This window comes from Apodemus sylvaticus, chromosome 15 (assembly GCF_947179515.1).
Source record: "Apodemus sylvaticus chromosome 15, mApoSyl1.1, whole genome shotgun sequence".
Classification (NCBI taxonomy): Eukaryota; Metazoa; Chordata; class Mammalia; order Rodentia; family Muridae; genus Apodemus; species Apodemus sylvaticus.
In genome coordinates this window covers 158,674-186,495 of record NC_067486.1, presented here as the reverse complement: position 1 = coordinate 186,495, position 27,822 = coordinate 158,674, and the positions used below count along the sequence as shown (strand labels likewise).

Below are 27,822 nucleotides of genomic sequence, written 5' to 3'. Positions count from 1 at the left end.
AGAGACTTACAAGCATGACTAGTCATCTTGAGGATGCTCAAAGGTGAATAAATAATCTGTTCAGGGTCACATCAGAAGTGGGATAAAATGAAACATGAAGATTTATATAGAAGAAAATTTCAACCATTGTGGGTTTTTTGTCTTTGTCTTTGTTTTTTTTTTTTTTTTCAAAATAATGTCTCATGTAGCTAGGGCTGGCCTTGAACTTACTATGTAATCAAGGATGACTGTGGATATCTGATCCTTCTATCTCCCAAGAGATATAATTCTAGGCATGCATCATCATTCTCAGTTTCCATGGTGCTGGGGATGAACCCTGGGCTCTGTGAATGATGAGCAAACACTCAAACTGAGTCATATTCTAGACTCTGAGCCATTGGTTTATTTTTATTTATTTTTATTTTTTTTGTTTTCAAAACATCCTGGCTGCAGTTTCCCCTCCCTCCACTCCTTCCCGATCCCCACCCCTACCCCTGCCACCCTCAGATCCACCTTCATTTCTCTTCAGAAAAGAGCAGGCCTCCCAAGGATATCAACTGAAGACAGCAAAACAAGATACTAGACACAAACCCTCATATCAAGGCTGGGCAAGGCGACCCAATAGGAGGAAAAGGGTCCCAAGAGCAGGCAAAATAATCAGACACACCCACTGCCACTCTTAGGAGTCCCAAGAACACCAAACTAACACTCGTAACAGATATGCAGAAGACCTAGTACAGACCCATGCAGGCTCAGTGATTGCCAGCCACTTCAGTCTCTGTTGAGTCCCTATGAGCCCTGCTTAGTTTTTTCTGTGGGCCGTGTTCCTTTATGTCCTTGACTCCCCGGCTCCTACAATTCTTCCTTCCCCCTCTTCTGTGAGATTCTGAGCTCTAAAGGGTGGGGAATTGATGAAGATCTCCAATTTGGGTTTTCTCTCCCCCTAATGTTTGGAGGTGGGTCTCTGCATCTGCTCCCATCAGCTGCCAGTGATGCCTCTCTGGAGCCAGTGGTTTCTCTTGTTTTACCTACTATCTCCAAATGCAAGTGACAGTCAGGAAGTAGTTCCTTCTGTCCCTTTCTGTCTATAGATATCCCACAGGGAGCTCAAACCACTCCTGCTCATATGTGGATACTTAAAAATGTTCAGAGAACAAGCACTAGCCAAAGAGAGGAACAGGAAAGCAGAGAATGTTCCATGGAAGCTGTTCTTCTATTCTCTTTTTAATTTCCAGCTTGTTTCTCATTTCCACAATGGAAAGAGTAAAGAGTCATAGTCCATTAACACAGGCAGAAGGGGCAGACATCTGAGCACTACACTTGTCCTGAATGTGAGGTGGACCTAGCATCAGAGGGATCAGGAAGCTGAGACAGGGGTTGCATGAGAATCACAGAGAATGGTTTTCCAGAGACATGTACATGCTACAGAGTGAACTGCTGAAAACTTAGCTGAGGGTTCTGTATAATCAAAGAACAATCAGATCAGTGAGATGGCTTGAGTAGTGTGCTGGGTAGTTTTATGTCAACCTGACACAAGTTATAAAGGAGGGAACCTCAATTAAGAAAATGCCTCTATAAGATCATGAATTTTGTTGCAGCAATAGACTGTAGGATACTTTTTAAATTGGCAATTGATGGGGGAGGGTCTGGTCCAGTAGGGGTGGTGCTATCCCTTGGCTGGTGGTCCCAGAAGTCCATGAGTAAATCTCAGATATTGGACACTGAGTGATTTGCACTGTTGGAATTTAGTTTTGCTTTGTTGAGATTATGACCAAGACCTGGTTCTTCCCTCTTGAAAAGTATTTAACTTAATTTTGATCTTATAGGCTCCCATAGTTAAGAGACTGATTTTTAAAAGAGATTTTGGAATTTTACAAAGACTTTGGATTTTAATAAAGACTAAATTTTTAAGTGGTAAAGGTATGTACTGTACAAGCTTGGCCCAAGTTCCAACCCCAGAGTCTTCATAGAGCTAAAAGAGAACTACAAAGTTATCCTCTGGCTTTTGTATATGCTGTGGTCTGTGGTCTGTATGGCGTATCTCCACATATACACAATGAATGAATGAGTGAATGAAAGAAAGAACAATTTTAAAAAGAACAGGGCTATGACCTGCAACATGTCCACCCATAAGCAGTAGGCAACAAATACCAGGAACTCCCACGATGGATTAAGGGCTGCTTGGTAAACAGCTGTGGCTGGCAGGCATGGGATGGGCAAGACTTACAACTGAGATAGTGAGACACACAAACACAAGCCAAGCACTATGGCACAGGCATGTCACGGCTCCTTAAGAGGCTGAGAGGGTAGGATCAAGAATTTAAAGTCAGCATGGGTTACATGCTGAGCTTAAGGCCAACCATAAATAGAAAACAAAGCAAAAAAAAAAAATAAAAATAAAACCCAAACAAAACAAAACAAAACCCAAAACCAGACTGAGGGCTCCAGTCCTGATAAGACAATGGCTAGCCAGGTGTCCATTTAAAAAATTCTGTTTTTAACACTCTAGTGTGAAGATTCTGCATGATAATTGTACTAGGTGGTTTTGTGTCAACTTGCCACAAGCTAGAGTCATCAGCGAGGAAGAAGCCTCAGTTGAGGAAATGCCTCTATGAGATCCAGCGGTAAGGCATTTTCTCAATTAGTGATCAATTGGGGAGGCCACCAGCCTGTGGTGGGTGGTGCCATCCCTGGGCTGGTGGTCCTGAGATCTATAAGAAAGTAGGGTGAGCAAGTCATATAAAGCAAGTCAGTACTCAACAGTCTTCCATGCATGGCCTCTACATTAGCTCCTGCCTCCAGGTTCCAGACCTGCTTGAGTTCCTGTCCTGACTTCCTCCAATGATGGACTATACTCTAGAAGGAGGCCAGATAAACCCTTTCCTCCTCAACTTGCTTTTTGATAATGGTATTTTGGTGCAGCAGCAGGAACCCTAAGACAACAATCACACTTTAACAGTTGACTGAGGGACTAGAAAGGATATAAGCCCTTACCTCATGAGCCCTCCTTGCCAATATGGTCACCCAGAAAACTAAGAGGTGATGAGGAAATTACCACCAGCCCTAGTACAAACCCCGACAGCTTCTCACCTACAGGCTCCTTGTCTTTGATAATGACCAGAGGCTGCTCAACCTTGGATGCTTTGGGTTTCCTGCCCCTTCGAGGCTTTTTCTTTGGCTCTTTGGTGACCACGACACTCTGGATGCTCTTGCTCTCAGCTGCTGTGGGAGGCTCCATCCTGGGTGCATCAGGCTCCTTCTCAGAAGCTGCCTCATGCTGCTGGCCACCTGCAGGGAGGCTTTTGGCTTGCTCCAGATGGCTCAAGAGATGCTCTGCAAGAGGAGAAAGCTGTGTTGGCTTTCTTTGTTATGCTTGCCAAGTGTGCCCTCTGCACAGGCAAATAAACTTTATCTTCACTGTTTTAAAAGAGAAATAGCTCTACTACATACACACAGCTTCAAATTGAGTTTCTCTCATCTGACATGTTCAGGACCAGACGGCTCCAGATCATGGTGGACTCTGAGTTTAGAAATGTATAGTGTTTCACAACTGGAGCTTTCAAATGTAGGCTGATCAGCTTAAATTATTTTTGTTTATGTACTAAAGACTATCATGTGGCAGAGACCCATCTCAACTTCTGCTCCTTTTGTCTCTACCTTCAATGGCAAAGATTACACAGATGCCACCATGCCCTGTTTTATGCAGTACTAGGGTTCAAACCCAGGGCTCCCTGCATGCTAGGCAAGCACTCTGCCACTTGGGTCACATCCCCTACTCTGAAGCTGTACTTAGAAGTAAATGATATGCCAGAAGGGTATGGTGTTACGCGAAGCAGTCTATAAATCTGGAAGTGCACACGCATATCTGCAGAGGCCATGTTCATAAGCTGGCGTAGCTCCAGTGTCTTACTTACTCCATGAAACCACTGGCAACCCAACTTACTTTCTTGATTGTATTCCCTGGGGTTTTTGTTTTGTTTTGTTGTTTGTTCGTTTGTTTGTTTTTCACAGAGTGTGACACACTAAGATGGAAGCACCTATAAAGGAATACCACCTAAAGCACAGTAAACATTTCTTCCTTCCTATTTTCCCCTCCCTCCCCTTCCTTCCTTCCTTCCTTCCTTCCTTCCTTCCTTCCTTCCTTCCTTCCTTCCTTCCTTCCTTCCTTCCTTCCTTTCTTTCTTTCTTTCTTTCTTTCTTTCTTTCTTTCTTTCTTTCTTTCTTTCTTTCTTTCTTTCTTTCTTTCTTTCTTTCTATTTCCCTTCCTTCCCTTCTTTTTTGGTTCCCCCTTCCCTTCCTCCCTCCTGCTCCTGTCTTCCTTCCTTCCTTTCTTTGACATGGTTTCTCTATGTAGCCCTGGCTGTACTAGAACTTGTTCTGTAGACAGGCTGCTGTCAAACTTGGGTGCCTCTATCACCCAAGTGCTGGTATTAAAGGTGTACTCCACCACTGCCCAGCTAAACATTTCTTTATAAACCCTACAAGAAAGCAAAATGTCTTTGTTTATTTACAGCTGACAGAAAGTCTCAAAAACCATCCAGGAAAAGGCAGTGAAGACAGATGTTGGAAACAGACGGCAGCCACATGGAATGGTAAGCTTGGGATGTAGTTGGCAAATGTGCTGGGTCACAGAGTACCAGATGACAGGAAGAGGAAGGGAAGACATGACAGAAACACCACTGTGCCTGGAGCTGGTTCCTCCCTCTGTAAATGCGAATTCATTCAGCACCAGTACCAAGGTAAGTAGCCATTATCCTTGATTTGTCCAGCAGTAGAGACTCTATGCTATGTGGGTGGCCCCAAGCAGCAGGCCTGTGAGGGAAAGCTAACATGATCTGGCACCTAACCATGTTAGACAAATATAACACATACCATGAAAATATAGGTTGAGCAGTATTAAAGGAAAGCAAACAAGACTCTGCCAATCACACAGAGGGAACTTAAAACCAAAGTGAAGGACACAGGAAGAGTGAAATCAGAGGTCATAAGGTCTCATAGATTATCAGGCTATAAAGATAGGATTACAAGTCATCACAAGACCTAGGGACTAAGACATCCACTTTGTCTACTCTGGACCCAGGCACATAGCAACACAGATTCAAGTTAACATAGGCTCTGTGTCTGTGTTGAAGATACTACTTTCCATCAAAGAACAGAGAGCAGAGAAAAGCAATGCCTTCAACACAGACACAGAGCCATCCACAGTGGATAGGAGCTGTGATTCTTTGGGTCCAAGATCCAAAATAAGCAGAGTAAATAAAAAAGATAGCAAGAGCTAGGGATTCGTGCTGTTGGCTTCATGTTTGCCTGGCTCACATGAAATATCATCTGGTGCCCAGCACCAAACAGGTGTGGTGTCACATGCCTAAAATCCCAGCAATCAGAAGGTTAAAGCAGAAGGACCAAGAGAGACCCTGTCTCAGAAACCAATAAATAAATGTTTGCGAAGTGGGGCTGCAGGGATAGCAAAGTGGTTAAGAATACTGGCTGCTCTTCCAGAGGACCCGGATTCATCTTCTAGTACACACATGACAAGCTCACATCTGTCTGTACTTCCAGATCCACCCTTAGATCCTAACCTAACACCCTTACACATACATACATACATGCAGGCAAAAACACCAATACACATCAAATTAAAAAAATAAATAAATAAAAAATGCATAAGAAGCATACCAACTCTGATGCTGCACTGACACAGGTGACTAAGTCTGTCTACCATGCTCATCAATTTCCTATGCCCTTGTAATTTGTGTTTGATTTACTAACCACTCTGGTTACCATGAGAGGAGATAGTGCAATTTCTCCTCATACAGCTATCAGTCTTTGCTTTATGAATTTCTGGACCATGTTATGGCATTCATGAGAACTGAGATGCAATGTCGAATAAGATGTGGAGGGAGCTAGCATGGCTCTTAGGGAAAACTTCAGTGCTCGTATTAAAAAAAAAAAAGTAAAATTGACTGAGTGAAGCATTCAATTTAAAACAGAGAAAAGAACAAAACAAAAACAGATAAAAAGGAGTCAGGCATGGTGGCACCTGCTTGTAGGAAGTGAAATGCAAGTCAAGACTATTCTGAGCTACAGACCAAGTACATAAACCCTGTCTCAAAAAACCAAACAAGCAAATGATAAATCATCAGAAGTTAATTTTTAAAAATGAAGATACAGTAAGAAATAAGTGAAGCTTAAAGGGTTTCTTTGAAAAGGCTCACAATACTGGTAAAAAATTCAACAAGGTACAAATAACTGTGTTAATTGGTTTATAACAAAACCCATCAGTTTCCTGCCTCACTCTGCCCATTCAATCACCTACATTTTCAAGTCACCCATCCACACCTACAGAGAATAGTTCCAGGAACCTGAGGCTGAAAACTCAGACACCCTAGTCCCTTACATAAAATGGCACAGTATTTGCAAGAACACAACACACAGATCATACCCATTAACTTCAAAACACCAAAATGTAGTAAAAATGCTATGTGAATGGTTATTGCTCTACATTCAGGGAATAATGACAAGAAAAGGAAATCCTGCACATATTCAGTAGGCACATTTTCTGAGTAGCTTTTTGGTGTGCAGCTGTTTGAGCGCTGGCATGAGGAGGCCACAGATAAAGAGGCCTGACTATATTACACGGTGTCTACTGATGACTTAAAATATGGGGATTCTACTTTCCTGTATGTGCCATTTCCTTCTTAGACCTCAGACTCCTCCCAATCACACCAACACACTCAGATCACACTTTCGGTGTAAGCCAACTGGTGTTTAGAAGACCATGGCCATAAAGATCTATTCAGTTGTGGCACAAAGCAGTTGTGCTTAGTATTCTTTTCCCCTGGAGCAAATTACTGCCTTATTTTCCATCAGTCATTCATTGTCCTATGTCTGCTGCTAGTTTATACACTCCCTGCCTCTCTCTCTTCTTACAGTCAAACACAGCTACCTCCTGGATTTCTTCCTTTTCTTTTTTTTTCTCTCATTCACTTTACATCCAGATAACACCCCTCTCTCCTCCCAGTCCCTCCCCCACATGGCCCCTCCCTATCCCTCCCCTTTCCTTTTCTATAGCACCTGTTCTTCCCAGAGGCCTCTGCTCTCTCTAAATTGGGCTAGTGACCTGCACATCCTTTTTCCATTCCCTGCAAAGGACTCTTTTCCTTTCCATATATATAGAGGACATGCATGTTGCTTTGGGCAAGGTGGCACTGTAAAACTCAACAGAGGTGCTAGGATCTGAAAAGCCACACATTTGGATGCTGGAATCCAATGTTAGTATTGGTGACAGTGTTATCATCAAGTGGTCTGATGGTGATAACCTGCATATTCCAGTGTTCTCCTGAGGTTTTTTTTTGGGGGGGGGGCACTGCTTGGAAATTTCTGGGTTTGTTAAATATCTTCACTAGGTTGCTGACAGTGAAGAATCTTTTTTTTTTTGTGGTATATATACACAATGGAGTACTATTCAGCCATTAGAAACAATGAATTCATGAAATTCTTAGGCAAATGGATGGAGCTGGAGAACATCATACTAAGTGAGGTAACCCAGACTCAAAAGGTGAATCATGGTATGCACTCACTAATAAGTGGATATTAACCTAGAAAACTGGAATACCCAAAACATAATCCATACATCAAATGAGGTACAAGAAGAACGGAGGAGTGGCCCCTTGTCCTGAAAAGACTCAGTGAAGCAGTATAGAGCAAAATCAGAACAGGGAAGTGGGAAGGGTTGGGTAGGAAAACAGGGGGAGGGAAGGGGACTGATGGGACTTTCGGGGAGTGGGGGGTCCAGAAAAGGGGAAATCATTTGAAATGTAAATAAATATATCAATAAATTAAAAAAAAAAAAAAGACAGTGACGAATCTAATGGCCAAGTCTGCCTTCCTGTCCTAACAGTGCTCCAGTTTCTAATGGCTCACCCTCTAACCGTTTGCTTCTCTCTAATCCTATGATTAAGTCCCATGATAGCACAGGTGGGTCTTTGCCATTCATCATGTTGCTGGCCTGTTGGGCCCTTCTAGGTTATAACTCTGCATCCTTTAGGGTTTCCTTGCTGACTGTCCATTGGTTTGTTTCTGACACAGGATATCATGTAACTCAGGGTGCTCTCAAACTTACTACATATTTGAGGATAACGTTAAACTGCTGAGGCGCCTCCTGCCTCTGAATTATAGGCATCTGCTACTATGTCTGGTTTTGGGGATGCTGAGGCTTGACCTCAGGGCTTATGATGCTAGGCAATCATTCTATCAACTAAGCCATATCCCCAGTCCACCAATTCCTATCGCCTCTCCCTTTCCCCCACAGCACACTCCTGTCCACCTGCAGTCTCAGGCCATCTTCTAGTCGCTCTCGTTTGCGTTCTCCATGTTCCTTCTTATGGAAACTCTCCCAGTGTTTTTGGACACTTTTCCATCAATTTTATGACTACTACCACAGCTCTCATTTTCAGTTATCTAGTATCCTCTGATTTCTTCAACAGGCCTGCTCTGATCCTGATCTAAGGATGCAGTGCTATGCTGCCATCTCTCACCTCAGTGAGAACTTCAGCTTGGAGGTTTTTCAGGGGGTGGGGAGCAGTTTTCATATTCCTCAGACAAGTTGTTTGGTCTCTTGTTCATGTTCAGCTTTCTCTCAGCACCCAGTCTTATTCTGCAAAATGTCAGAGGTTGAGCAGTCCCTTAGTTTCTACAGAGAAATTCTTCCTCCCGGGCTGGGGCCTGAGCCAGCTCTACCACTCAAAGAAAAAGAAATGAAGATGTCTAAAACTGCCCAAATTCCAACATCTGACTTTGTGAGTCTCTGTCCTTAGTACCTTAGGGTTCCAGTCTTAAGTGTCTTCCAAGGGTGCTGATGGAAGCAAAGATACAGCTGGGTGAGGCCATGGCAGGATTGGGACAGACCAGGAGGCCAGGGTTCTAAGCGGGCTGACAGTCCTTCCCAGACTCCTGACACTCCCAAAACTCTGTAGGATCAGACATTTTTCTTGGGTTTCCCACTGCTGGCTTTGGCTTCTCTGGTATGCTTGCTTGGTTAATGCTGCTGCAAGCACATCCTGAAATCTTTTCAACCTTGCTCAATGCTCTTCACTTCTCCTTCCTTTGTCCTTGCATTTAAGTGGAGTAGAACTCCAGGAGGGACCAAGGCCAGTACATTCACTATTGCCTCATGTTTAATCAGACATCCCTAAGTGGCCTCCTGAGACTAGAGTAGGGTTCCCCAAGGGGACACAGGAAATGACAGCATCAGGTGAAAGGTCAAGAATAACAGTCTGAGCTTCCCATGATGTTCAGCAATCTCAGTTGGTCTCCTGGTACTCTGCATAGTGGGTCTGACTTTAAAAGACACATGCTAATCCTCACCTGCTCACAGTCATGTATGTTCATGAATAAATGCATGAAATATGTTCAAGTTCAAATGACTCATCTGATTTTAAGACTCATCTGGTTTGAAGTTAGCTGACCACAGAGAAGACAGACACCATAGGTTGAAGCCTAAACAACAAAGCAATACCTTCCCACTTGAGGTACGCCTCTCAGACAAGGTTCTGCAGAAGGCAGCTTCAGGCCCAGTTCGATCATGGCTTAGATGGAGGGGAGGGGTCATGGATTCAGTCTCCTACTTGACAAAGTATGACCCAATGAAGCCTAGTCTCCACAGATTTGTGTACTATAGCTATGTTATTTGGCTCTGGGATGTCTTCAAAGCCAGTCTGAAGGTAACAAAAGGTCTCTCTGCCCTGCAGCCTAGTTTCCCAGAGACTCAGCTCTGTACTTCTCTTCTTCTGATCAGTTCTGCACCTAGGTCCTCAACTATAAGTTTACCCACCAGACACCTGGCAAGGGTTGCAGGAGAAAGAAGAGCCTCATGACCCCCTGGTAGCAGAGGTTGAGCAGCAATGCCTGCATTGAATGTGGCGCCAGCATGTGAACCCATAGGGCCTGGGTATGTGGGCTATTCACTCCAGTCTCAGTCTATGTATCCAGAAAATGGACACCATGGCTGTATAGACTGAGTCACTGCAAGTAAGAGGTCTCAGCTGAGCTGGCATCTAGGAACACTGGTCTAGCTCTACTACCAAAGTGAAGGGAGGCTTTTTCCTTAACTAAAACTAGTCACCAAGGAAAATTACCCAAAAGAGCAAATAACCTTTCTTGATCAGAACTGAGTGACCATATCTTGTGTGATATCCCTGTACCCTGTAATTTCCACAGATGGGCCTTGCCCTCACCTAGGGGAAATATTCTTTCAGAAGCTCAGCACTCTTAAGAAACCTAGAAGCAACAGCAGATGGGGCTGGAGGAATGCCTAAGTGGCTAAGAGTTCTTGCTAAGCTCAAAGACCAAGGTTCATGTCTCAGTACCTACATGATAGCTTACAACCTCCTGTAACTCCAGTTCCAGGGGATCTAATGCCCTCTTCTGGCCTGTATGGGCACTGCACACATGTGGCACATAGACATGCATGCATGCCAAACACTCACACACATAAAACATAAAGTAAAAAGAGGAGGAAGAAGAAACTGACAGCTGTTCATCGTTCCCATCTGTGATGAACACAGGTGATTTCCCCAGGCAAAAGAAGAAAAGCGTTAAGGACAAAGATTAGGAAGGAGGATAGTCCAGGAACACAAGAACAGACATCCACAATCCTTAGATGAGTGAGCCCTGCTTAGTGACCAAGGTTTCTCCTAGAAATGTCTCATTAGCATTTCTGTTGCTAAAATCTGTCTAGAAAGAACCTTCTTATAGATCCCTTCTTATACAAGAAGGGTTACAAGAGCAGAATCCAGCTGTCACTGTCATATCCTTGAAGTTGGAAACCAGTGACCCCTTTGGGGTTTGGTCACCAAGCATGTTTGGTATGTGATAAAGGTCATAGCTTTCACACCTAGCTTCTTTGTAGCTTATGTGACTGGCATCTTTCTCTATTGCCCAGCAGAGAGGCTCCCAGGATACTGTGTAATAAATTTTACTCTGGCCACCTTCAATTAGAAAGGAAGGTGGAGATAACAGGATGCCCTGAAGATAGAGGGAGACTGTCAGATACAGACACCAGGCAGGACCTCAAGAGGCAAGTGAAGGTTTCTGGTCCTTGCTTATTATATCCACCATATCCAGAGGTTGGTCAACAGGACAGTAGGGAGGGTCATACCATGTACTTGTACTGACTCGGTGAGTCTCAGTCTATACAGCCATGATGGCCGTTTTCTGGATAAGCAGACTAAGGATGGAATGAATAGCCCACATACCCAGGCCACAAGGTTGCACAGAGGAGGTCTGAGTAGCAGTTCACTGTGGACCATGAGGCAGACAATATAAAGACTAAAACATCCAGAAAACCATGGGCATGTACCAACATGTATGAAAACGCTCAGCACAATAGTCTGTGCTTCTTGGAAAAACCCCACTTGCCACTTTTACCTTACCGTTCAGGAGCTGAAGGTCCAGGAAGGTGTTGGAGCACACCTTACACACCCATTGGCCACGCTCAGGTTCCACAGAGACACTGGGCTCAGGGGTGCCTGCAGATGCAAGATACAAAAAAGTTAGCCACTAGAGCAGAGAATGGCCTGTCCCCTACGTGATTTGAGAAGAATGGAGATGCCTACAGACTCATTAGCAACTGTATTCTAGGCTCCATCCTCAGTTTCACCCACAATGATCAAGTTCACCCCCATATCACAGATGCGGAAGCTGAGCAGATATGGTATCCCTGCTACTACCACAGGGTGAGCCCTGTCACCAGACACAGAAATGTGGCCCCTCCTAGTCACCAGCCTGGTGGGACCAGAGTCCTTCAAATTCCCTAAGAGAAAGAAAAGCCTCCAGGATGTACACTTGAGCTGGGCCTGGTTGTGTGTTTGTAATACCAAAGTAGGCTGGACAAGAAGAATGTAAATCTAAGGCCCACCATGGCCACAGAACAAGTTCGAGAACAGCCTGGAATTCAGTAAAGCCCTGTCTCAAAAAAAGATTTTTAAAAGTGAGGTATGAGGTAGAATGCTTTACTTTTGTTCTATTGTAGCAACATACACACACACACACACACACACACACACACATACAAACACACACAGATTCCTCATATTTAAATTTTCAGTGGCTCATATAACAGGGTATGGTGGGACCAATAACAGCCATCTCACAATGCAGTGCTCCTGAACCCGAAATGGCTGTGATCCTGGTCCAACATATCCCAGAGTTGTTTGTGTAAGTGTTGTGCCTTTTAATTGTCTGGCCATGAGGCCTGGTGTCTGAGCAGGAGTGAGGTTTAACTGTTCAAATTTTTAAAATCCCCAACTGGGGTACGGTGCCTCTAGCCCTCCAATGATTACATATAGGAACCCAAGGAAGAGGACAAGGGCAGAGGCTCAAGGTACACAAACTGACCCTGGCTATGCAGATGGGGACTGCAGGCTCCTTTTCAAGACATTACAGGTGCTCTCCTAGGGCCTACACTTGGGCATGTCTCAGGATCTGGTCTAGTGAGTTTTTCTGTGGGGCCAGTCCAAAGCTGCCATTCCTGCATGTCATATCCAGACCCATCACCATGCAGCTTAATATTAATACTCCAGAGGCTACTTGGAGGAAGCTCTTGAGTCTTGACAGTCTCCCAAATCTGCAGCTATATACCCACAATGCACCAGGAAAGAACACATCCCTACTCCCTGCATTCCAAAGTAGTGCTGAGAACACATTCAGAATAGAAACAAGGATGCAGACCACTACTGCAAGGGGAAAACATAGGTAATGTGGAAACTGTCAGACTGAAATCAAAGATGGAAAAGGTTACCAAAAAAAAGGTGGCAGGTGGGAACTGAATCCAGAATGTCCCACCAGCGTCTGAACTCTTCTTTGTCCATTTCTAAAAATCTGCTGGTTAGGGACTTCCAGGAAATTGAGAATAAACAGAAACAAGAGGCAAATTCCAACTTCCAATCAGGTTCTCAAACATACAGAGGTTCCCGAGAAGGGATTTAAAAAAGGAGCCCTTGTAGTTCAGCAAGGGCTCAGCAAGAAAAAGCACCTGTCACCAACTCCAAACAGCTGAGTTCAATAGGACTCACATGATGAAGGGAACCAAATCCCACAAGTTAACTTCTGGCCCACATGTCCTTGGCGCATGTGCACACACAGACACACACAGACACACACAGACACACACACACACACACACACACACACACTTAAAAATAGTTTTTAAAAGGAGCCTTTGGATCAATGGTCATCTAAGTGACCCAGCATCTCCTACAAATATCACATGAGAATTTGTGGACATCTGCTACTCTGGCACTGAATGAAGACTTCTCATTGGAAGAACCAAGTACAACAATACAAGATCTTCAAAAGGTAACTTTACAAGGTAAGAATTTTAATGAAAAAAAAAATAGTCAATAGCCAACAGATGAACTCTTAACTGCCAACTGACATTTCTGAACATAGGAAAGTGTCTCAGTCAAACAACCTGATATGGCCAGAGTCCAGCAGCCTTGACAGCATTAGGTGTGAGCATAGAGCTTTAGGTATGAGCACAGGGCTTTAGGTGTGAGCATAGGTCAAAACTAAGTAACAGGAGGATAGGCACAACCAACTGTGAAAAGTCCAGCAGGACACATAGCAGTTCAGCTTAGGTCAGAGAGTCACCAAAGATGAAATCAGGAGAGAAGGGAGGATGGGCTGTCCCACAGGAGTCTGTGGCAAGAGTCACACACTTGTAGACACCTGCTGAAAGCTCCGCAACATAATGAGCTCAACTGAATGAATTCATGGTAACTGGTTTGAAAACTAGAAAACACTAGTCTCAAAGCCAGAAGCAGAGTCAGTGGCCAGACTGTGGGTGTGGCACGGCTTCCCAGGAACTAGAAGATGTTACTTTCTATCTTTCTCATTAGAAGAGTGATTGTGAGTCCACGTTCCCCACTCCACTCACCTCTTCAGGCCCTTGGGAAGAAAGCAAGACATTCTTAATGTGGGCTTAGAGAAACACGCACCCAGAATACAGTCCACAGCCAGGACAAAGAATCCAAGTCCATTTATTTTTTTCATTTTTTATTTCTGTTGAACATCACAGCTATGGCAGGATAAAATTTGGTTTTCATTTTGTTTTTTTTGTCTTTTCTTCTTTTTTTTTTTTTTTTAAGCAGATGTTCCTCAACTCATAATGCTGCCTGGTAAAGCTCCTGTTAAGTGAAAATATCAAGCTTGCTGCCCCCCCCCCAGCTGTGGCAGTGAGTAATATAGGTTGTTTTCCTAGTGGTCATGTGGTCACTGAGAGCTGCAGCTGCTCGGCCTCAGGAGAATCCCACCACAGGCTAAGGGAAGACCAAAGCTTATAGTAAAGATTTCCTACCAAATGCTCACCACTCATGCTATCATAAAGTAAAACAAAACAAATCCCCAAACCAAAAAAATATTACATGCAACCATTGGAAGTTGGAGACCAACATATTTAGGACCTGATTCTACATCTGATCTACTTCAGACATCTACAAACTAATTTGTGTAATTAAAATGTCCATCTAAAGGAAATGTGAAAAGGGCAGGAGGAGAATTAGCCTTTCTGGCCCATGCCCATCACTCAGCCTGGGCTACAGTATAGCTCCTGGGGTCCTACCCACCTAAGGTAAGAACAAAGTGATGTCCACAAGACTTGTCCACTACACCTTGGGGTGGCAAACTCTCTGGTGCATACACAAGGCCCAGGGCTAAACAAAATGCAAAGTCCATCCCTCTCAAGGAAACAGAATCAGTTAGTACTGGCTTCTTCATGCTTCTCACTTCTCTTCATAAGCCTTGCTCTCTGCAGGCTTCTGTGATGTGAGCAGGGAGGGCTGCAATGCTGGCTTATGCTGGGGGGATGCATCCCATCATAGCCCAAGCCTTGTAGGTGTGCCATGGAAGGACCAGGGAAAGGGCAGATGGTTGGCCAGGGAGGTAGGTAGCAAGATGTAGAAGTTACCACTTAAAACAGCCAGTGAGGAAGCCCAGAGAAACATATGCCAGCAGCATCCAGCCTGAGAAGGCTAGGCAAATGACCCAGAGGTAGAAAGACATAGATACTACAGCTAGCCACCTGACTGACAACAGCCAATGACATGCACCGCTTAGGCACCTGCTTGCCTGCCACCTGCCCCAAGACATAGTGAACTGTTTCTAGGTTCTTCCACTCTTCAACGTTTCAATTGATTAGAAACAGAGGACAAGCCAGAGCCCTCTGTGTTAGGAACCCACACCAGTGAGATCTTTGTAGAATGCTAAGAATGTTACTGCCTAAGGCCTTTGTATCACATGATGCTTGGCATAGAAAGAAACCATTTTCATGAGAGATCCCTATATCTGGGGTCAGAAGCAGAACCACTGTCCCACTTTAATGATGAAACTCTTCATGACAACAATGAGCAAGGTTGCCGCCCTGGGAGATGCCTAGGACCAAGGTACAACAGGGCAAGTACTGCAGCTGCAGTGTGAGGTTTGCTCATTGCTATGTTCTATAATGCTAAATTCTGTACTAGAAGGTGTAGGCCTACAAGTGAATTCTCAATTTTACCAGCTTTTTTATGCAAACTTTATTCCTTAATTTAAAACTATTGGTTATATAAAAATGAACCACCAATTACGGGAGGGTTTTTGAGTTACCTGGTTGAGCGGGGCAAAAGGAAGAGGAGGCAGAGCATGAGGAGTTGAGAAGAGAAGGCACCACGACAGGAGAGGTAACATGAGCACATGGCTAGAAGAAACAGCAAGTATTTGGGGTACACCTGCTGCCAGGCCAGTAGTTAGAAAAGGAGCTTAGGGTGACCCTCAGTAATTGTCAAAGCCAAATAAAATGACCATAGTCTGAGTCTCATTTATTTGTAAGCTAGTCGGAGATAAACATAAATTGATTCTAGTATGCTACAGTGATCCACTTCTCTAGGAAGATCCTGAAACTGATGACTCACTCAAATAATTCCTCCACACAGAAGTACATTCCTGTGTGCATATGCATCAAGACACATACAAACACACATTTCTGCATATGTACACAGATGTACAATCCTATATCTGTACATATATACAAGTGTATACACATATGTATATATCTGAGCACACACAGGAACACATCTATAAACATATACCAACATAGGTACACGCCTGTACATCTGTATATACATGACCTGCCTGCATGATGGTACATACACTAACATATGTGTACATACTAACATATATACACCTGTGCATTTGTACAACCATACATACTCCTGCATGCCTGTACATACATACATTAACACATGTAACTCCCATGGATCCATACACTCTATAACACATCTACAAATCTATAAGCATACAAAATGTGCACACTGTGTATCTGTACACTTCTTGACATATTCACATATCTATACATCTGCACACACATCTGGATATACATGAAGGTACCTGTATATCTGTTAATATCATGTATTTTGCAGGTTAAAATGACCACATGCACTTACTAAGGTATTTGTCCAGACATACCACACTTTTGCATGGGCACACACATACATACATGCTCATGAAACAGACTTGAAGAGGAGCACAGTAGCAGCACTGGCACACTAACAGCATGGCAGCCAGATTTGCTGCTCATCCAACTTCTGCAGTGTGATATAGCCTGTTCCCTCACCTCACCTTCTATACTGTCACTTGACCTGCCCCTGGCTCCCTTATCTGCTATACCAGTGGCTCTCAACCAGTGGGTCACAACCCCCTTTGAGGGTCCAACGACCCTTCCACAGGGTCACCTAAGACCATGAGAAAACAGAGATATTTACATTACGATTCATAACAGAAGCAAAATTATAGATATGAAGTAGAAACAAAATAATTTATGGTTGAGGGTCACCACAACATAAGGAACTGTATTAAAGGGGTGCAGCATTAGGAGGGTTAATTAGGAACCACTGTTCTATACTGTCACTCAACCTGTCCTGGGCCTCATCTTTTACACCATGATTTGGCTTGTCCTTGTACCTGTGTACTCACAGAAATAAACCGCTTCCTCATAGCATCAAGGGATGGGCTACTGTGGGAACCCTGAGCCTGTATTATTACCCAAGTGCCTCAAATCACCTAAAAGCAGAGAAGCACCACCTCTCACCAGCAAGGGTTCCAAGATTTGGTGAGCACTGTCTGTCACTCCCTATGCCCGGAAATGGTGACAAGCAAAGCACTGGTTCCACCCAACCTCCTCTGTCCCAGCTATTGACCCAGCAACTTCACTGGCGTCTCTGGCAAGAGGCCCAGCCCTAGAGAGGAAACAGGATTTACCCTGAACACTGGAGCAGGCCTGCTTTAGCATGGGCTTGTCCATCTTCTTGGCATAAAAGGCAGCATACCACACACGCAGTTCAGTGCCTGCAGGAATGTCCTTTGAGGTGGTGAAATACACGTCACTGCCATGTTGGTAGGCTGTCAGGTTCTGGTGCCCAGGCTCCAGTGCTGGTCGCACTAGCATCATCCAGTTGCAGTCATCCTCATTGGAAGTGTCGAAGCACACAGGATGCCCGTCCTTCTGAAATACCTGAAGGGAGGGCCACAGGCTGGTTACCTACCAGTCTATCGGTGTGGCATAGGATCATGGGGGCAACCACACTGCTTCTGATAAGACCTGTTGACAAGCTGATTACCATGGTGGGGGGGGAGGGGTCAGAGAAAGACTCTGTGTCTTAGATGGGTCAGGCTGGTCACAAGAAAGAGTAAGTTGAAGACATGCAACAGGATCCTCATCATTGGCATATATGAGGACTATTTGTGAGCCAGGTGGGGAGAGCCTGAGCTCTCCTCCTGTGCAGATGTCAAGGGAAATGTAAGTTCTCCTTCTGTCCAGGAATCAAGAAGACCCTGAGCTCTCCTCCTATACAGGAGGCAAGGGAATCTTGAGCTCTTCTCTCTAGGCATCATGGAGATCCTGAGCTCTCCTATCCAACATAACAAGAAAGAGCTCTCCCTTCAGCTTTATTGGAAATAGAACACCTGAGCTCTCCCCATGGCTCAGGTGGGTACCCAGATATTGAAAGTATTCTCTTGGTTCTGCCCTAAGGATCATTATCAGTTGGGTCCTTCAGTCTAGGTGAGCTGCCCCAGTCTGCAGAGCATCACTACAGCTTCAGAGTTAACTGAGGGCAGGGCAGGGAGAGCTTTTAGTATCTTCAGGTTTGAGTTAGCATAGGCTACTGTCTGTCCTCTATCTGTGGAATGATGACTGCTTCCTTAGGGACCCCGCCCTACTGCCAAGATTTTCCTGAAAAGATCCTTATTCGTGAGAAGCCCTCAGAAGTGCAGTAACAAACTAGGAGGCTAACAGGTGCCCAGTGACCCCCTAGTGGGTGTGGAAAGCACATTTCCATTCTCCTCTCAGGGACACAGGGCTTCCCTTGAGACATACAGGTGCTCAGAGCTGAGAACAAGTTAATACTGGAAAATAACTTTTAGAATTGAGGAGGTGGAAGGAAGTCGAACAGGCATAAAGGACCTTCTCTAGCCATGTGCGTGCACTAGTGTTTATTCATAACCTGGTAAGCCCATAACCTGCAGAGGGCAGACACTAAGCTACCTGCCTTTCTGGCCTCAGGTTTAGGCCTTTCACATTATTCTTTACCACAAACTCTCTCTTTCTGCTTTCCTTACACTTTCCCTCCTGTAAATGTCTCTCATCAGGCATCTGTCTTTCCTTGTTGGCTGAAATCTGTCCAGTAAGTTCAAATATCCTAAGAGTGCCAAACTCTAAGAATGGTAGCTGCCTCTTCCAGGTCTCAAACTGAAGCACACTGTTCCCAGTGCTGCTGTGGAACAACTCAGCTTCATTTGTTTATGTCCCAACTATATCGGAAGGTTGGCCCCATGTCTAAACCTCCGCAGCCTCAGAAGACTTCCTGGGGTTCACTTTAGCTCCTCAGCCATTCTTGTAACTGATATCCACTTTGGCATTCTTGGTGTCATATCTAAGTTGGAAATACCCGTTCTCCCTCAGCCAGATGTACTCTGTGCAGCCGCCAAGCCCCATGCTGTCACTCGGTCTCTGAGAGCTTCGTGCAACTCACACATAGGAGTGAGATTGCCACACCGGTGCAGGAAGCTACAGAGACCATCGCTGTGCTGCAGCCACAGCACCTGCTGGGGGAGGAGAGGAGTTACATCAGCATGGGGTCACTCCTGACTGTTCTTAAATGTACTCCCTAAAGACCTACACGTTAGTAGGTACTGCCTTAACCCTCACGCTCTGTAACATAAAGCACGCTGAAGTGAAGGAAAGAGTAATCCAGCACTTACAAATCCATGCCACTCAGCAGCCCTCACCCCATTCCCACCAGAAATCATGCAGCCCCAGATTCTGAAGGGGCCCTGAAGCCCCTGCCCCCGCAGCTTTTACCTTCAAAGGAAATGCAGATTCTTTCTCCCACTTGGCAACCCTCCTGGACTCAAATGGACCAAATTGTGTGCGCTTGACAAGCTGGGTCACTGCGAACACACCTTCAGCCCCGTCATCCAGGCGCCTGATCTCCAGGTTGGAGGGGAGGGAGGACCTGGAAGCAGAAGGAGTCTCAAAGAGGCCCTGCCACTGACCAGAACAATGCGATACCTATAAGCCCCTCACAGACCATCATGCTTCCAATATGTACTTTGTGAGGGAACAGAACTCAAGCTCTCCAATACATGGGAACAGGACTGGCCTAGGCTTGTGAGGATCCTGAGCCCATATACTAAGGGACACATTTAAAGCCCCACATGACAATGCTGACCCCACATTCCTAGCATGGGTGCTGAGGTACAAGAACTGAATCCGACAAAGTTATGACTTTCAAGATCGTATGTAGAGAATGTAAAGGAAGGGAGGAAAAGGGCACAGAGCATGGTGAAATATTTTATACACACTGAAGACCAGCAAAGAGGCTCTGGTCTGCATAAGCTGGATACTACTCACTGAGGATGTGGCTTTATTAACCAGATTAGAAAGTCAAAGAAAATGCTGGAAAAGAGTTCATGGGCCTGGCACCTCAGCATTGAGATGAGCAGAGGCTGGGCTAAGAAGAAAGAGTCCATGACCAACATTGTTCACCCAATGTCTTCAGCTAGATTTAGATGGACAGTTGGCATCTTGGCCCCAAAGAAGAGCTGATCAGCTCTCTACTTTGGGCAAAGATATTTCAAAACATCAATCACAACTAAAGATAAATAAACAGGGGTAGGCACCAGTTAAGAGATTTCTAGAAACAATAATAAGACACTGAGCATATCAGTTTAGCATGAGCCTGAATCAGGCACTATCAGAGCCTCATAGGGGCAACTTAGGTTCTCTATGTCTTAGGCTGAGGTCCAGAAATTGAACATTTGTTCTAAATCTAAGTGGCTACTACATATATGGCAGCCTATGGGTCCTTACACTAGATCTCTGTAGATACAGGCTTCACAAGAAAACACAGGCCTGGAGAACAATGCCTGGTACTGAGCTGCCTCAGTACATCTGCAAGATTTTGTTTTTCCTGGCAGTTACAGCAGTTTGACCTATTCCCTGGACTACCTGTCCAGAACCTTTACCCTAATCAATTTCATCTACAGTGCATACCTATTCACAGAGGCCTAGATTCAGAACGCAGATGATACACAGATGACACTTTTTTTGAGAGAGAGAAAGAGAGAGAGAGAGAGAGAGCGAGAGAGATTCTTTGTGTAATCCTGGCTATCCTAGAACTTGTTCTGTAGACCAGGCTGGGCTCGAACTCACAGAGATCCACCTACTTCTGGCTCCTGAATATTGAGATTAAAGATGTGTACCACTACCATCTTGCAAGTTTGTCCCCTTTTCTCAATACGTAAACTAATGAAATCCAGACTGGCACAGCCCAGATCCTGAGGTCCCTCACTACATCAAAGAAACACACCCTCATGCTTTGAAACTCTTAGGACTTGCCCCAGTGGGAAGGTTCCCAGCTCCCTGAGGGATGTACCGCCCCCCACACACATAGTCTTTCAAGTCTCCTTCTATCTTCAGATACATGGGGCCTCTGCACTCTTGTTACAGAAAACAGGCAGTTTCTTCACAGACAGCGCTGCTGTGGTAGTTTTGGTACTCACTAACCTTGCCCTGCTCAGCACAAAGGAGTCCTTGACCATGACCACAGGTCCCAGTTCAGGACACTCCGAGTCATGGTACTGGCTGCAATCTTCACACCCTGCAAACAGACACTGAATGTCAGAGGGGTCAATGTCCAGGGAAAGAGAAACCTAAAGACTACAAAGATGGAAAAAGGGGCTCTAATGCAATGGGGTTCCTGAGAAACATGTGCTGATACAAAGACTATTATTACAGCAGTTGGAGGAGGCCTGTCACAAAAGTCACCTCTCAGTGCTCCTGAAAGCACAAAATGCCAAGCAAAAGCCCCTCTTCAGGAGCAACAGTCTATGGCATCTTCAAACCTCACACATCCTCTTCATGGTTAGGAAGACCAGGATTTAGAATAGTAATAACCCATTATCCTAAATCTTATAACCTTCATTCTTTCTAAACCTTGGGTGCATTTTTTGAGTTAAGGATCACCCAGTCATGTGCCCCTAATGGGAGTTCTGAAGAAAAGTTGCCTGAGGCCACAGCACTGCAGCAGACAGGTAACACCCAGGCTCTCAAAGTAAGTCAGCAAACTGCAGACTCAGAAGAGGTACACGTCTGTGCTATACAAACAAAATGTGGTTTGATAGGAAGTGTCAATTCCATCTGTGTTCTATGACATCACACTAATACCAGAAAGGTCTATGGGTTACTTACAGATAAACATGATCTCCTCACTACCATCTTCAGCCATTGCTGATACCTGTCAAGATACAAAAGAGCCCGGTTAATAGTGAGCTTTTACAACACAGTTTATGTGTGGGTTTTCCTATGTGTATAGGTGTACATATACCTGTGTGCATATGTGTGTGAAGGCCAAAGTTACCCTTAGGTGCCAATCTTCTGGAGCCATCCACTGTTTTCCAAGACAGGGACTTTCCATGGGACCTGGAGTTTGCCAATTATCCCAAGCTGGCTGGCCAGGGAGCATCAGAGATCCTGTCTCCACCTCCCCAGTGCAGAGATTACAAGTACATGCCACAAGCACAGCTTTTTAAATGTGGGTACTGGGGATAGAACTCAGGTCCTCAAGCTTGCCTGGCAAGCACTTAATTGAGACTGAGCCATCTCTTCAGCTCCCTAACACAGCTTTTAGAGATAATGTCTTCTAAGGTTCCTTGTTCCCGTGCAGGAACATAACACAGTGCTTTTAAGAGAACAAACACTGAAATCCTTATTTTTAACTTTAAATATATTTTCAACTACTGTAACCATGTTCCATAGGAAAAGCAATAGATTTGAATGCCCTCATGAGTAGGGGCCTTCATGAACTCAGATCTCTATTTTTCATAGCAGCTGCCATTTAGAAAAATATATACTATTTTAGAAGTCACTTTTCTTACTGCCACTGCTTCTCTGCCATCCCTCTCTAGTTTGTAGATTCCTTGCAGACAGTCATTTCTACTGTAATCTGTCCTTCAGTACCTAGTTTGTGCCAATGTCCTATCATCATGAGTGGGTAATGAGTAGTGTCTGATATATTCCATTGTAGGTTCTCCTGCTTCCAAATAGACCTTTGTCAAGCTATTTCTCTTTTCCATGTATCCTTTGAAGGTTGCCTCAAAAGCCATCTACTAGACAGTAGACCACAGACCAATCCTGTATCAAATGTGTTTCAGACAGGGTAATACAGGTGTTGTTCATTCTGGGATATCAGATGCCTAAGTTATAGTATAGATACAAAAACATCTACTTTGGTCAGTTTGGAGAAGGTACACCCATTGTCTCCCACTCAACAATCCTCCTGACCCCACATTGTTCCTGCCATCTGATCATGATCACTCTGCCTTTCTGGTGTCTACTGCCTGTTATTGTCTCAGGAAAGGATGTAAGCTGATACACACTTCTTGAATGTTTTTCTCACTTGCCCTCCAAACCCATCCTGACCCCAGCAGCTTTAAGATTAGAACACAGATAGCATAAAGCCCCAGTGAAAACTCAGACTGGCTGAACAAGCGATTACTGATCAAAGAAGGGAAGGGCCAATAGCATCAGGATGGGAGAAGAAAGGTACTATACAGAATCCTGAGAGATCTAAAGTTTTCTGTGTTGCTTAAAAATGATAAAAACAACAAGCACATTAATTCTCAAACTCAGCACATTTTCATTTGCTGAAATTGGCATTTAAGCTAGAAAGCTGCCTCAATGCCTACTAACTCTAACCCAGTTTCCCTCTGCCTGGCCTCTCGGGACTCCTGCAGGTGGGTACCATGTGAAGTGGGTTCCAATCCAGGATGGGAACAGTGTCTGGTCATTGAGCAGAAAGCAAGAAATCGGCTCAGCTTCGGGGGATTCAGTCTGCGGATAGCACCTGGAGGCAGCATATCATCATATCATATCATCATATCATATCATCATAGCGGAAGCATGTAGGGAGAGCGAAGCCACTCCCCGCATGGCAGCTGAGACGCAAATGTCCCTTTCTTTTTTTTTTTCTTTTTTAACTTTTTTATTAGATATATTCTTTATTTACATTTCAAATGTTGACCCCTTTCCTGCACCCCCATAACCCTATAATCCATCCCTCCTCCCCCTGCTCACCAATCCACCCACTCCCGCTTCCCTGTCCTAGCATTCCCCTACACTGGGGCATTGAGCTTTCTCAGGACCAAGGGCCTCTCCTCCCTTTGATGTCCAACAAGATCATCCTCTGCTGCATATGCATCTGGAGCCATGGGTCCCTCCATGTGCACTCTTTGGTTGGTGGTTTAGTCTCTGGGAGCTCTGGGGGTACTGGGCGATTCATATTGTTATTCCTCCTATGGGGCTGCAAACCCCTTCAGCTCCTTGGGCCCTTTCTTTAGCTCCTCCATTGGGGACCCTGTGCTCAGTTCAATGGTTGGCTGAGAGCATCCCCTCTGTATCTGTCATGCACTGGCAGAACCTCTCAGGATACAGAGACAACGTGTGGAGCAGAGACTGAAGGAAAAGACCATCCAGAGACTGTCTCACCTGGGGATCCATCCCATATACACTTACTAAACCCTGACACTATTGTGGATGCCAACAAGTGCTTGCTGACAGGAGCCTGATATAGCTGTCTCCTGAGAGGCTCTGCCAGTGCATGGCAAATAGAGGGAAATGTTCTTAACCAAATGTCCCTTTCAAGAGCATTTCCTAATGACCTAATTTTCTTCCACTTGGTTCTTCCCCTAAAAGTTCTGGTGTCACCCACTAGTACCATCAGCTGGTACCCAAACCTTCAACTTACTAATTGATACAATAGTATAAAACATACAACTATACACTCTTTACTTTTTACAAATGCAATGAGAGGGTAACACTTATGTGTTATAAGAGCCTGATGGTCTATGTACCACACCAGGAATCCAAACTCTACCCACCAGCTACACTCAAGTCAGAGGGTTCTGCAATCAGAACAGGTAATAAGAAGCTACCATTAGCTACAGCTAGATCGCAGCGAGACACAGAACACAGCCGACAGAGCTAAATGGAGTGGAGCCAGAGAAAAAGATCCTACTCCGTTCTGCTTGTTTTGGAGCCTGAATCTATGCACAGAAGTGTGGTGCAATGCTTCGACCCCTTAAAGCAAGGCAAGGACACGATCCCTACGATGCTGTGAGAAGAAAGGAAGAACACTGAAAATGTTGTGAAGCTGGTCACTTATATGGTGCTTAACATGAGAGTCCTGAGCATTCTTTACTAGAAGCATCTGGTCCCCATAGCACAGCCTCTAGTGACCTAAGCAGAGGTCGCATGCAGTGATGTGAGTTTCCTAGTTTTGCTCTTATCCACTGATGTACCCTGAGTGCTCCTTTGTAAAAGCCAAGTCCAGTTTCCTGGTTTCTATGACCCTTACACATTAACAGAACAGTGCTGGTGTAGTAACATTCATCTATGATCCCCACACCAAGCAGGCTGAGGTAGGAGGATTGTGAGTTCAAGACCAGCCTGGGCTACTCAGGGAGAGCTTATCTCCCTGATAAACCAAAAATGAGAAGGAAATCCCCAAAGAAGAAATTACAGAAAAGACCACTTTTGCGCAACCGGGGGTGGGGGGTGGAGTGGGAGGGGGTGGGGGGGGCGTGTTGTATTACATTTTTGAGAGAAAATAAGTCTTTCTTCAGAGTTTCAGAGTATGTTTTGCAGACCAGGAAGTAGCAGCAATGCCTATTCTGCCTGGTTGCTCAGATAGTTGCCCAGCAGCCGTCTCCAGCTGACTCAACTATAGCCCATAGCTATAGCATGCCAACTAAACATGGCTATAGTGGCAGAGGGCCAACACTGCAAGGGAAACAAATGCAATGAAGAGTGTCCAGAGATTCCGTCAAGGACCTCCTGAATCTAACTGGTTGGTGACAGTGGACTCCAGGCATACCTTCTCCAGCACTGACACAGGAGTTTATACAGCTTGCCCCAGGTGACACATGTAATAGTCATATTCATTCTCAAAGTGACAGGTTCTAGAATTATCTAGCAGGCCACAAGGGAACAGTCCAGATTAGGTTAACCTCTGGGCATGCCTGTGGTTATCTAGTGTGGGATAACTTAAGGAGGAAAACCTACCTTAACTGTAGGGACACCATTCTATGGGCTGGCGTTCTCAGCTGAATAAAAATAAGAAAATAAGCTGAGAACCAGCATTCTTCACTCTCTGCTTCTGGAATGAGGATACAATGTAGCCATTTCCCTCAAGCTCCTGCTGTCATGCTTTCTCCATTATGATGCCCTTTCTCCTTTAAGTTACTTTTGTGAGGTATTTTATTGCAGCAACAGAAAAAATAATTAAGATAGGCATGTTAGCGGGAACATTTGGTTAACATACCCCAAGCTTAACCATGCAGCTATAGTGATAGAAGTCTGGGCAGGAAAGAAGGACACCATGAAGATCAATAGACAAACACTGACCCATACAAGCCCAGCCAAGTTTCTATGACAACAGAAGTGATTCGGTGAAGAAGGGAAGGCCTTCTTTTCTATAAATGGTGCTGAGATGACTGTGTATCAACATGCAAAAAGTTAACTCTGACCCCATAACTTCAAAACAAAACAAAACCAAAAAACCCACAAATCTGGACATGGGGAGCATTCCAAGGAGAATCACATGTTCTAGGTCAGGCGGGGCTATACAGAGGACCCTGCTTCAACATACACCATTAAAACAACTGGCTATGTCCACGTGGCTATCTTAGCTGTCTATACTGTTCTGATGGCTACTCTGCCAACACCATATGGAAGAAGCACACAATGCCACTACAGCCTGTGAGGCTTCATTACTTCCTGCTGAAGTCTTTTCAAAGATGGTTCCATATATTATGGTTCCTTTGCCTCTCCATCAAATTCTTCTTCCTCCTCCCCCTCTTCTAAATTTTCTTCCTCTTCCTCCTCTTTTTTTTTGTATTGTTTTGTTGAAACAGTGTCTTGCTACATATCCCTGAAATGAGAAAGAAATTTCCAAAGAAGGAATCATAGAAAATACTATTTTTCTACAAAAGGAGAGGTATTAAATTTGTGAGAGAAAATAGTTTCTCTCTAGTGTTTCAGAGTATGTTCTGTGGACCAAGAAGCAGCAGCAGTACTTTCCAGTTTGTTATGTATCAATATATCTGCCTGCCTCTACAGTGCTGGGATTATAGGCATGCCTTTCTCTGCTGGGCTTCTCCATAGAAACTTTAGGATAACCTTGTTTACAGCTGTGAAAAGATCTTGGTAGAGTCAAACACACAAGACTTTGCTCCACCTCATACCCCAAGGATCATCATGCATGTAATTCACATTTTAAGGAATTTTCTCACATTATCTTGACAGTCTGAGTGTGTTTTTCACTTAAAATGGATCTTAGCTTGAATAGTTACAGCTCAAGAATTTGGGAGTCCGTTCTGGTCTAGAGGCCCTGGGGATTTCTGTTTAAACAGGAGGGCTACCTTTCCCACTGGCACAGGCTTTCATGACTGTATTAAAGTAGAAGAGAAAGCTCTATGGGGAAAAAACAAATGAACAGTTTCCCAAACTCTGTATTGTTATCTAGTTTTGATATGTACTGAAGAAGGATGCTGTTTTAGGCAGAGAGAAACCTGAGCTAAACACTTGAGAGCACTGCAGACCCCATTCACATCACCCGTCAGGCATTGGAGGCCTAACAAATCTCTCAGAATTGATCTGCTGGGATCAGGGCAGGCCAGCAGCTCATCAGCCTAGCTGGGTAGAGGGAGCTCCCCTTTGTGATGGACAGGCTGAGGAGTCAAGGACGATAATCAGAGTACTCATAGTACAGGAGAGCTAAATGCCAGGGACCAGCATGTTTGTCACTGCTGACCCTGGAGCTGATTATTATCATTTCCCGGGCCTTGGTTTCCTCACATTTAAGGCCTTTCTGGTCTGCTACAGTCTCCTACCACCTTGCCCTCCTGTGCTGCTTCCTCCCCATTTCTGTGTAAAGACAGACACCTGTGGGTAAGTGTTTACCCAGACGCAGATGTGAAATAGTTCCATAGTGCCATCCACGCCAGAAGAGCAGCACAACCAACTCTTGGTCACTTCAGCTCTGGCTCCCATATTTGGCCTTGTGGCTTCCTAAGCTCATTTCCTGTGGAGCACAAAGTTTTCCCACACTATTTAACAAATGGTCCTTTCTGGGATCCCTGTCTGTTTTAGTGCCTTTTCCTGATGCTAATTATAAAATACTCTAACAAAATCAACTTAAGGAAGACAGGATTTATTCTAGTTCACAGGTCAAGGACAGTCAATCTTGGTGA

The 27,822-nt window shown here is 44.6% G+C and overlaps 1 protein-coding gene across 6 annotated transcripts in view; it reads right to left on the bottom strand.

The window, feature by feature from the left end:
• Prdm15 (PR/SET domain 15) overlaps positions 1-27,822 on the bottom strand; it is a 61,933-nt gene that overhangs the window by 27,546 nt on the left and 6,565 nt on the right. For 5 of the 6 annotated variants that reach the window (XM_052159242.1, XM_052159244.1, XM_052159245.1 and 2 more), the window contains exons 2-7: positions 21,764-21,809; positions 21,080-21,173; positions 19,373-19,526; positions 17,272-17,524; positions 11,412-11,507; positions 3,070-3,312 (exon numbers count right to left, since the gene is read on the bottom strand). In XM_052159242.1, the coding sequence (XP_052015202.1) occupies positions 3,070-3,312; positions 11,412-11,507; positions 17,272-17,524; positions 19,373-19,526; positions 21,080-21,173; positions 21,764-21,800 (877 nt within the window). In that variant the 5' untranslated portion in view covers positions 21,801-21,809. Of the gene's footprint in view, positions 1-3,069; positions 3,313-11,411; positions 11,508-17,271; positions 17,525-18,959; positions 19,117-19,372; positions 19,527-21,079; positions 21,174-21,763; positions 21,810-27,822 lie in introns of those variants that run through there. The other variant, XM_052159246.1, reaches the window with a different exon arrangement.